The sequence below is a fragment of the Montipora capricornis genome, chromosome 12, assembly GCF_036669925.1.
Source record: "Montipora capricornis isolate CH-2021 chromosome 12, ASM3666992v2, whole genome shotgun sequence".
Lineage (NCBI taxonomy): Eukaryota > Metazoa > Cnidaria > Anthozoa > Scleractinia > Acroporidae > Montipora > Montipora capricornis.
In genome coordinates, this window is record NC_090894.1 from 29247438 (window position 1) to 29259035 (window position 11598).

Here is an 11598-nt window from a genome sequence, read left to right on the forward strand (position 1 = left end):
TATGTAACACATCATGTCATGACATCAAAACACAATTGAAAACTATTTCAAAGCGTATAATTTAGTTCCACACTGAATAAAGTGCGGGGGACCTACATGTACGTGTAGACAAGCACACGATTGGTTCTAAGTCAGTAAGAGAGTGTGTTAGTGAGTATGAACTGCCTACATGGGGGATCTACATGAACATGTAGGTCCCTGAGAATACTCTCAAATACTGCAACAGTCTACACATCTTTCTGCATATTCAATGACCCTAAATCCCCTCTTCAAACACTGCTATCTTAAACATGAGCCTGGCTACCCTTTCGTTTTTTATATCAAGGATACCTCTTGCACACTGTGTCCACACATAATTAGCCCAAAAGTGAGTCAGTGACACAACATCAGACGTATTAGTGAATGACCATTGGTTAACAACACTTGACACAAGAGCCAGTGTTATTGACAAATACAATAAGACTTCAGTTAGTAATACATTATTTTGTTACAAAAACCTATAAAATGCAATCCTGGACCAAAGAGTTAATAATTTGTCCATTTTTCAAATTATTTTGCAGACCATAACTTGAATCTGAAAACGCCACTTCCCATTCCACCCAACACAACGTAATTCAGGGAGAACTGCAAATAACATTGTTTTAGGAGGAAGGGGAGTTGTGATAATTATTAACTAGAAATTTAGTTACATTTTAAAGGAATGTCAAAATGTCTCAATTTATTGATGTTGACTGTACAATGTAGATGCTTCAATGTGAATGATATAGCATGACATACCAAAATTGACAACATTGTGTATAACATCTATAGTGTTCATTTGTCCTTCACATGCTTCTGTGATGTAACATGAAAATGTTCCTTCTCCTTTTCTGTCCAACAGAAAGGCAACAAACTAAAAAGGTATTGCAATCACAGACATAATATTATTAGACAGCCAAGAACAGTAGGTATTTTTAGCTTAACATGAACACTACACGTGGATGCCAATTAAGCAATAGAGGACGTTTTCCGTGTTTCCATAGCCTCATCTAAACATGAGGGGGAGTTGGGAGAATTCAAGACAGTTATGCAAGCGCGAAACTCAGTCGAGGGTTTGCATAACTGTTGAGAATTCTCCCAATGTCTCCGAGTGTTTAGATGAGGCTATGGAAACACAGAAAAAAGTCCTCTAAAGCTTTTATAAAATAATTCTCAAAGATAATTCTAATCAACAATTGAAGGGAAATGCTGGTTTTTTTACTTCTAGATTGAAACAGATTTTCTTGATACACGCTCATATTTCCTTCCAACCAATCAAAACACACTTCTGACAACATAACCAATCAAAATTCATGCGATGTCACAGCCGTGTTTCCATACTCTCATCTAAACACACCTATTGACCAATGAGAGGTGGCGTACTATCCTAATTATTTTATAATTATGTGTAATTGCTGATGACTGTCAAGTAGGAACAAGTTAATCACAAGTTGAATATTCTGACAGCATAATATAAAGACCCGTAGGTTACGGGATGCATTGTAGATTCATTTGGGACTACTTCAGGGTTTTGCAGGAGATTCTCATCATTCTACATTGAAGACTAGTGTCAGTGCTACCTAAATTAAATTGGATAAGTTTGGTTTACTGCCTGTACATGTGAAGTTGGAACAGAAATACTTGAACTGTTACATATTTTTCGTTTATAGTAGGAGTTAACCCTATTCTCGGGGTCTGGTGCCAATGATGAGAAATAAAACTGAACATTTCCACATATTTTCGGCATCTTCTAAAGGTTGGCTTTGAGTGGTTTTTCATATCTGAAGTGGCACAATTGCATAGATTTACAGTTACGTTTTACATTGTTTTGTTATATCCGGTTAATGTTAAGGATTCAGTTTAATATGGCAGACCAATTGACATACTCCTGATAAACCTCTTGACATTGAAGTCTTGTTTGAGTATTAAAATAAGTCAGTCCGAATAAAATATCTTACCCTACGAGAAGGCGACATTTTAATCACAGGAATTGAGACATAAGGATATCTCTCCTGAAGCTCATTTTGGTTCAGGATGATCTCTGGCTCACAATATGTTCCATCTACGTAACAACCAAGAAAAATAAATGATTAGAATGGGATACGATGAAGGAAGGCAACCACTCTCATCTCGAACTGTCAAAGCCAAACTTTTTAAAGGGAAACTCCACTCCGGCAAATGAATTTTAAAATCGCTTTCTTTCACTTTCAATTTCCTGGGCACAACCACCTTAAAAAACTGTGACGTGTTACGGTTGCCCTTTAATCAGGCCTTCTGATAGGGTGCGATGAAAAAAAGCAAATTGTGCAAAATTTGCAGGGCAGATTATGCAATTAGAAAGGCCAATTATGCAATAAATATTGTAAATTATGCGATTTTTTTCTGAGCAATTTTAAGCTTGTTGTTCAAGGTTTCAGGATTAAAAAAAAAACATGTTTTTACTGCCCTTAAGACATTATTTTTGAACATAAGGGAACAGTAATTATGAATCTTGATCGACATTAGTTGAGACAAGTAAAAAGAATGAGGTCTTCTGCACTATTGGTGCACCACGTTAAAAGTTGAAAGGGCACAGCTACAAATGAATGATCAATAACTAATTCCTGTATGCTACTGTACGACTGTAGCTTCTTACACTTTGTTTTTGTGTGCAGTATAATAATATTATATTTCTGAACGGATTTGCTAATCTGAACAAAGGGCGTGTTTGTGTTACACCAATTGGTGACTCTTTAAGAATGAGACTTGTACCAGGCCCCCCACATGCAAAACAACGCCTTGAACTTCGAATATTTACGAAATTGAAGGTAACAAAGGCTTTTTAGCCGTTTTCCAAGGTAAATCATCTTAAAAATGGCTCATAAGAAACTTGTTGATTTATGTTTTATTTTATGAATTTTGTGCGTTCTTTTGTGAACGATGCGATTATTCGTGTGCGATCGGATGCGATTTGAAGTCGTTTGTGCGAATTGATCGCACCATCGTGTAATATCAGAAGGCCTGTTTAACTTATTGTTTTGACACAAAGGGCTTTTGTTTTTGAAACAACAGAGCAACTGCAACACATAGTATTCAAGATCGTAACAAACAGGAAATTTGAAACCAAAACAGACATTTTTGAAATTCACTAGGCTGCGAGCAGTCCTTTCAAAAATCAGTCGAAAGGCCTTCTTTTCTGAGGCAGTCGTGTTTTGTCATGCAAACAAATAAAAAGACCAAGGGAGGCTAGGAATTCACTTATTTCAGATACAAACACTTTCATTGGAAAAAGTTCGAACAATTTTCATTGTAAAAGTAATTATTATGTTCTGTGGTTTAAAGTTATTTTCTTGCTTTAGTGTAGATTCCCTTTTATTAAAGATGGGCAGTCTTTCAAATTAGATACTGCTAGAGAGAATGAGGAATGTGGCCATGAAAGTACACCATGGGCACCAGTTGTTCAAAGGGTGGACAATGCTATCCACAAGATAAATCACCATCCACTGGATAGCGCGCCACTATCCATTGTTTGAACAACTGGCACTAGGAGCGAGGTGTACAGAGAAGAACAATATTGCGATATTAAAAGGATATGTTATGCCAAACTTAGCAAACAGACTGTCTTAGACTAGCATTTCTTTTGCTTTTGACTAGTGCACTAAATCTTTTTTTCCCATTTGTGTATGTGTGTAACTTTTTATCAAGAGTAGAATCATCAGTCATGCATGATGATGATGATGATGATGGTGATGATAATAGTTCACTGCGATCACAAGCCTGCCTTTCATCACTGATTTGATTTGCATTAATTTGTTGATTCTCAGTTTACATTGTCCCCAATTAGTGCTCCAGGGTAAGAAAACTTTCCTTTTTTTCCTGAATCCTGAATATACATGTACCGGTAATGAGTATCTTTAAGTTTGTGGATGAGGAAGTTTATCTTGCATTTAGCCTTTGGACCTCCTTACCATGAAGACGAAAAGAAATGAAGGCTTTTAGTTAAAAAGTATTATCTAGTTAGAAGAAGGCATTTTACCAACCTTCTAACATCTTCCGTCTACAATAAAGTGGAAGAGAGAAGCCCTCTGGTGGATTGCTCAAATAATAAACAAACCCATCTAATTCCTGGAAAACAAAAGAGAACATATAAGAACCAAGGTTGATTTTCATTCAAGTATGCATAGTATGCCTCAAGCTAATATTTTGCAACTTCTGCCACGTAACTCCAATCATTTTGTCAGAATACAAAATTTAAGCAGGACATTGGAATAAAGCCCTTGGCCCTGTCTCACAAACTTTGCCAGGCAGCAAGGAACCTACAACAAAAAAGTAGCTGTTTCCAATCTCCAGGTCTAATTTACCTAAGGTGACAATACCTCATACTCTCCATAGGGGTCCCAGAATCCTCCCACATTTTACCTTGTACCACTGGGTAAAACCACTCTAAACCAAAGTCCCTCAAACTAGATGTCCATAAAATAACATCCTTTCAAAAGATACTTGTAAGGTGTTTGCATACAGGTAAGAAGCAATAACATCAAGATTGTATAAAAATAGAAAAGTTCACGACAGATGCTCTTTCAGGTGACCTGCTGAATAGTTTTTGATTTAATCACCCCAATCATTTCAGTTTTCGAGCTCCACAAAGTAACAGAACAAAAATGTTTGTTCATTCCTGTAATAAGAAGCCTACCCAAGGAAAGATACACGTGTTATCATGGTTAATTGAATATTAATTTTGGTTCAAAATTTTTAAAACTAGCTCAAGTTTAATTTTGACTTTTCATTAATTTTGTTTCAGATTATGATAATAAATTAATTAATATTAGACAGCGAAACATCCAAATTGAACTGGTTGGAAAATTTTTTAATTGAACCACAACACACAAAAGGTGTATTAGAATTAACACTTTACTGCAATTTTGCACAGCCCTTCTGTTTATGCCAAAAACTAGTAATTTCGATGTTAGCACTGTCCAAGGCTTTTCAACAGTTCTAAGTCACATTAATTAATTAAGGGGCGTAATACTAGAAAAGTACTTCCATTAGTTTTGATCATCTAGAGCTTTTACAAAAAATTATGACTTAAGCACCACCTTTTTAACTTCAAATAAATGATTGAGCGCCATCCATTGCATAGCTAATTACTTCCTCAATATAATCACCTGGGCACCTTAGTAATATATCTTTAGACTAGCATAATATTACAATGTACATGTATTTAGACCTATTGTAATAAAAATAATACAGAATACTTCAAAAAAGCTCTTTTACCATATTTATCTTCTAAGAACTACTTACCTACAAAAATACTTTTGATATTAATGTTGCAAGTTTACAAATTTAGAATTGTGGGCATTTCTTTATATGCTATAACCCTGTATTTTGCTACTTTTATTTCTCGACTTTCCTTTTCATAGCAACATCTGTTATACATGTATTTTTATCTCATGAATAAACCATTATATACCGGCCCGTCCAGTAATTTGTTAAATTATTCCTTTTTTAAAGTTACATTTATTCCTACATCACGCCTAATGTTTCAAAAGCAGGCTGAATATGAAACTATCTTTGATTCGCCCTGACGAAGGGCTAATTCTAGAAACATCAGCTTTTAGAATCTCTGTACGGTGGCCAATTTACATTATCAACTTTAAGAAAAACATGACACTTCCTGAGTTTTACAGACATGTTTCGGCAGTTGCCTCTGCCATCTTCAGTGTGAAATGAACAATAAATTACAGTGAAATATAAATACTAGAGAAATTACAATAACAATAATGACAGTAATTAAGACTACAGCAATAGTAATTCAAAATTAAACAGAAAGTTTTAAATTGACGTGTTTGACCTGTGCGTTAAGTGTTGGTTGTCCCAAAATATGTGCAACGCCTCTTTGATTTTGAGAGCAAACCGCGAAGATGCCTGATCAATGATGGCAAAATTGTCCCAGGAGCATGCAGAGTGACACGCTAAGGAGCTCTCCAGATGCTTGAAAATGTGTGAGGCCCTGTCCATTTCCAAATGTTCCCTTACACGTGTGTTGAAATGTCGGGTGGTTTCACTGACATAGCAAGCTGCACAGCCTGCACACAAAAATTTATAAACAACGCATGATAGGAGTCCATTGGGGACAGGGTCTTTCACACTAAAGAGGCTACCTACTTTGAAAGAGGAAAACGATAACACGACAGGGCCTCACACATTTTCAAGCATCTGGAGAGCTCCTCAGCGTGTCGCTCTACATGCTCCCGCGACAATTTTGCCATCATTGATCAGGCATCTTCGCGGTTTGCTCTCAAAATCAAAGAGGCGTTGCACATATTTTGGGACAAACCAACACTTAACGCACAGGTCAAACACGTTAATTTTAATTAAAACTTTCTGTTTAATTTTGAATTACTATTGTCATAGTCTTAATTACTGTCATTATTATTATTGTAATTTCTCTAGTATATATTTCACTGTAATTTATTGTTCATTTCACAATGAAGATGGCAGAGGCAACTTCCGAAACATGTCTGTAAAACTTCACTGCTTTTATCCAGACATTATCAACTCCGTTGATAAAACCAAAATTTTTGTATACTACTTCCCCATGACAATGCAGCACCACAGTTTCTTCACAAACTATCCCCTTCTACACCGTATCTTCACGCTGGCCCATCAAACCTCTTACTGAGCAGGAGAAAGCACGATATACTTAAATTATACACTAAACTGTCAGTCTTGAAACCAGGAAAACACTTACTTCAGGCACTGAATCATCATCACAGTATTTTTGTACCCAGTCAATCATTTCCTTTGTCAGTTTTTCCTGGAAACTTTCTGTATCACCCAAGGCCTCTGCTGCAAACCTGAAATTGTAAAAAACAGCTGTACAAGTCATGTACATCACCATTAGACTAAATAGAGGGAACCTCGTTTTGAGTGTAACTGGATGTTGTTAACCTATTTGCTCCTAGAGCAACCCCATTTGTCGAGTAAAAATTGTCTGCTGTTAGACAGAGTAAAATCTACAAGTCTTACTCTCAGGTGGGGACTGAGGGTTAAAGTATTATTATTAATTTTATATTCAAGGCATTAAGTGGTGTGGGTCCACATGTAACCATTTATAAAAGGAACTACGTATATACATGTACAATTTATTGTAATAAACCTGTAAATTTAAGTGCCATACTTTAATAGTTAACTTGTATATCTTTAGCTCCATGCTTAGTTAGAATTAGATGTGAACTTAACACTGTATCCTACCTGCCTTGATTTTTGAAGATAAATACATATTCCAGTAAGATAAAAATGATATGTTTCGTAATAATAAAGTGTTGTTGTTGTTATTGTTACATTTCCAATCTTTTGAGAAAAAAGGTATCTTCTGTTACTGTACCAGAAGTTCTTTGCGATCCAATGACCTTACTTTCTTAGAGGTGCCTCGCAAGAACAACTCATAAGACATTTGGGGATCAAGCATTTCCCTTTACTGTGCAGTCCATCCACGTGGCCTTAAAACTTCCAAAGATGATTAAAATGGCTTAGAACTTAGCTACTTTTAAGAAACAGTTTTAATTTTAATTACAGGTATAATTATTTTTTCTTTCATTGTCAAAGAAAATGTATTATACTATATACATTATAAAATTTTATTATATACACCTACTAGAGGTTTAAATAATATTATCAATATACGCCGCCAAATAGAAAATCGTCCTCCTCAAAACACACGCTCAGCGGGCCGCAAAAGACTGACAGCAGGCTGCTAATGCATTATCAGCCCTACAGCCCTACAGTTTCCGTTAACTTTGTGATGATTCTGTTACCAGCATAGACATTTTTAAGGTTAACTTTGTGATATGCCTATTATATATAGATGATTTTACGCATTTTTTGGGTAATTTTAAATAAGTTCACTGGACTGAGTTGATTGTTCAACAACACTTACATGATGATTTGAAGTGACTTTGAATTTCTTATTCACTTACAGCTGTAGCTTGTATTATTAAAACTCGCATTCTGGATATCATTTGGCCTTCTTTATTGATAATAATGATAATGACATGACTTTTTTCGGGAATAATTATTGTTTATTTGACGCGGGCGCAAATAAACAATATTCCCTCAAAAAGTCATGTTATTCCCTTATTAATGAAATTTATCCCACCTGTTTTCTGCTTTAATGTACTTCCTCACATCCTAGATTAAAGAAAAAACAAAATTCACTACAGCTATAAATTCCGATCAGGCCATCACTACTACTACTACTACTAAAAAATCCCAGGTGGGGGGCAGAGTCTGAACATGAATAATAACATTTATCCAAAGGTTGAGAGAAACAGGTGGAAAGAATAATGGGATACCGACCCGTGATAAATTCCTTGGAAATTTTCAAATTGCCTCGATATTCCACAGACTCTCATAAATTTTAATCTCTAAAAGACTTCCTATGTTGAAAACGTGTACGTAGAATTTGTGCGGTACAATCAAGCGTCTTTGTTAATTTATATTTGCCGATGGTGATCAATGTCTGACAACACCCGGCCAGTTATTTGCGTGTAAATAGCGTGCACTGCCTAACATGCCTAATTCTCAAGAGGATTCCGCCAGAGCTAGGAAGGCCCGGTACAGTGACAGAATTAATGACACAACCACGTGAGCTGCAGTATTTCAGCCGGTTCTGACTCACCTTGGAACTGCGGTGTTTAAGCCAGGAAAAATCATCCTTAAGTTCAACTCCGTGGACAATTTGATGGTTCAGTACTCTCTTCGGGTTTGGCTCCCCCACTGATATTCCAAAAAGCCTTGAAATAAAACTCAAGGAGGATAAGCGACGAAAATTAGAACCAACAGAGGTCAGTGGTCCCAGAGGAAAAGTCGAGATTTTCGCCAAGCGGCAGACTTGCATGATAAAAACGTTAATTAAGATAGGAGTGAAAAATTAAACTTTGCAATAATTTCTGCATGATTCTATGATCGGTATTTTCCAAAGATGTGTTTTTCTTCCGTTTTTAAATTTACCAGTCTCTTCGCTCCAAATACAGAAAAATCAGCGGAAATTGATAGACTAAGAATGATATGTTGTGTAAATCTATTAAAGTTTCTCTGACGTTGGATTGGACTTGGAAAAGTGGATTGCAAGCTCTAACATTCTTACAATAGATAAATATTTGCAGTCAATTACTCTGCTTCTGCTTCCAATACTTCTAATGTCAAAACCGAAAGTAGTCTCGATTTCCGCCGCTCTCTCGAGTCCGGTTTTCGGGGAGCGCGGGCCCCTTTGACGAAACAGCGGCTGGTGAATTAGTAATAGCGACTAAACGGCCTAAACCGAACGACTGCAACACTGTTATCATCATTTCTAGCAACAATTTATAATGGTAATAGGACTGAAGGGAGTCCAATTTGGTCTGTAATCATACGAGTGGTTAACAAAATCGGACGATATGATCATAGACCAAATTGGACGACACGAAGTCCGAGGGTGTTACCAATTAATCATAACCATTACAATTTCCGAGAAAACAAAATTAATGCATTACTTTTTCACTGTCTAATGTTAGAAATTTGTCCATTTTGGAAAATCCCCAGTTTGGTAAGATAAGTGGTTCTTGCTATAGTTATTGTGATAAATTCTGTGATTGGTGGATTGAGCTGGGTGCACTTAATATGATTGGTTGATGTAACTGTCCGATTTCAGGTATCCGATTACAGCCAACTGTCGAATTTCAACCCTACACAATGATTAGTGAAAAATAAAGTAGTTAATGCACCAATCAAATTTGAGAAAATTGATTAGTCCAAATATCAAATCCCTCACTACCAATTAATTAACTGCACACTTTTTCAGAAAGAAGGAAGGAAGTCTCTACAACGAACTATAATAGTAACTTTACAAAACGAGTTTCCAAAAATGTCCCTTCTTCTTGCTTCATGTCATTTCATGAAAACTGACCAGAAAAAGCCATCCCTTAAAAAAGTTCCGTTGTTTAAGCTTCAGAAATGCAAATAATATAAAGTGCAATCGTTGAGCATAGGTAACTAGTAATATTTAGACCCGTTTTAAACGTCGCATTTTACATGTGCCAAATATGATGCAAATGAGCGAAAACGATAGATTTTTCTCATTTGCATTAGATTCGGCACATGTAAAATGCGACGTTTAAAACGGGCCTTAGAGGTTCAAACATCAGCGTCGAATCGCAACTTTTGTTGTGAAAAATGAGTTTTGCAGCGTTTTGAGCTCTGAATTTGTGGGAAAAAAGCTCACAAACGTTCTCATTCCATGAAAAAATTGTTAAAAACGTAAGAATTAGTGTCATATTTACTCTTAAGCGATTTGCGGCTTTTTGGTTGAAGTCTCTTTATTAATTATTCATCGAAAATGACTTCACGAGAAATTAAATGTTTTGGGAATTGACTAACAATGCCAAATGAAGTTCTATTAGTAGCACATATTTGCTATTCTTGTTTCCTTTATCTCTTCCATGACGAACAGTGTATTTCTGGCAATTTGTATTGAATTTTAAGACTTAACTCTTGTCACATTTTTCCGGTCTTAAATTCTTAAGCTGCTTAAGTGGTGTTCAGGAAAATTTACAAGCCTGATACTTACCGGCGGAGCTCATTCTGATCGTCAGGTCCCTCTATCACCCAAATTAATTAAACATCATCTGCACCCAAAGAGCAAAAACAAAAACCCTTTTAAAAAAAACCAATGTGCGGCTCTCAGTTCGTGAGTTTTCAATTTAACAACCAGTTCTTCCCTGTCAGTTTTCTCCTGAGCAGACACTACAAAAAGTAGCGACGCTCCCACAAGTGTCTTTTTATGAAATGGATATACCAAACGGAAATGTTGTGAACCGTATCTCTCTTTTATGAATCTTACGCCACATAACATGCTTTTGTCCTGCGAAGACGTGAGTGCAAGATGTACGCTTGCGTGCCATCTCTTTGGCCTTCTTGCCGGCTGCAACTCCTCACGTGGACTTTATTACTGATGCGTATTTAAATCAAAGCGGTTAAAGGGACGGACTTGAAGCGATTTTTGGTCAATATTAAACATACTTCATTCTTTACAGTTAAAACTTTGATGACTTTCAAAACCTTTCTGCATTATTTCTTACACGATCCAAGTCACTTACCTAATTAGCGTGTAGACCGCAACATTTCGACCGCTCATGATTCAGGCAAAAAGGTCGACTGGTTACGCTTCTACCTATCACATCCCGATCACCGAGATACATATAGCACCGCGTAACCAGTCGACCCGTTATCGCCTGAACAGTAAACTGTCGAAACGTCCAGGTATACAAGCTAAGTGACTTCGTCTTGAGACAAGCAATCATAGGTTTTGTTGTTTATTTACTACCCCGATGACCAGTAACACCTATTTTACGATATAGAACAAAAGGGTCATCCAACACATGTTCTTTTTTAACCTTTACACGAGTTACTACACAAAAACATGAAACTGAACGTTCACTTGACTGGGAACGTTTAAAATTAGGTCTTGAACGAAACACTTTCTTACTAGACATTCGATCCCGAAAGTAGGTAAATATATTCTGAGCAAAGGAATCACTTTGGACTTTATTTTGTGGCTGCCAG

The 11598-nt window shown here is 36.4% G+C and overlaps 1 protein-coding gene across 2 annotated transcripts in view; it reads right to left on the minus strand.

Moving 5' to 3' along the window:
* LOC138026150 (dipeptidyl aminopeptidase BI-like) overlaps positions 1-11045 on the minus strand; it is a 39688-nt gene extending 28643 nt beyond the window's left edge. Inside the window, exons 1-6 of one of the 2 annotated variants that reach the window (XM_068873363.1) lie at positions 8678-11045; positions 8156-8187; positions 6749-6854; positions 4038-4122; positions 1977-2080; positions 778-892 (exon numbers count right to left, since the gene is read on the minus strand). In XM_068873363.1, coding sequence (XP_068729464.1) covers positions 778-892; positions 1977-2080; positions 4038-4122; positions 6749-6854; positions 8156-8187; positions 8678-8896 — 661 coding nt within the window. In that variant the 5' untranslated portion in view covers positions 8897-11045. The remainder of the gene's footprint in view (positions 1-777; positions 893-1976; positions 2081-4037; positions 4123-6748; positions 6855-8155; positions 8188-8677) is intronic. The other variant, XM_068873362.1, reaches the window with a different exon arrangement.
* Between the last annotated feature and the right edge of the window lie 553 nt (positions 11046-11598).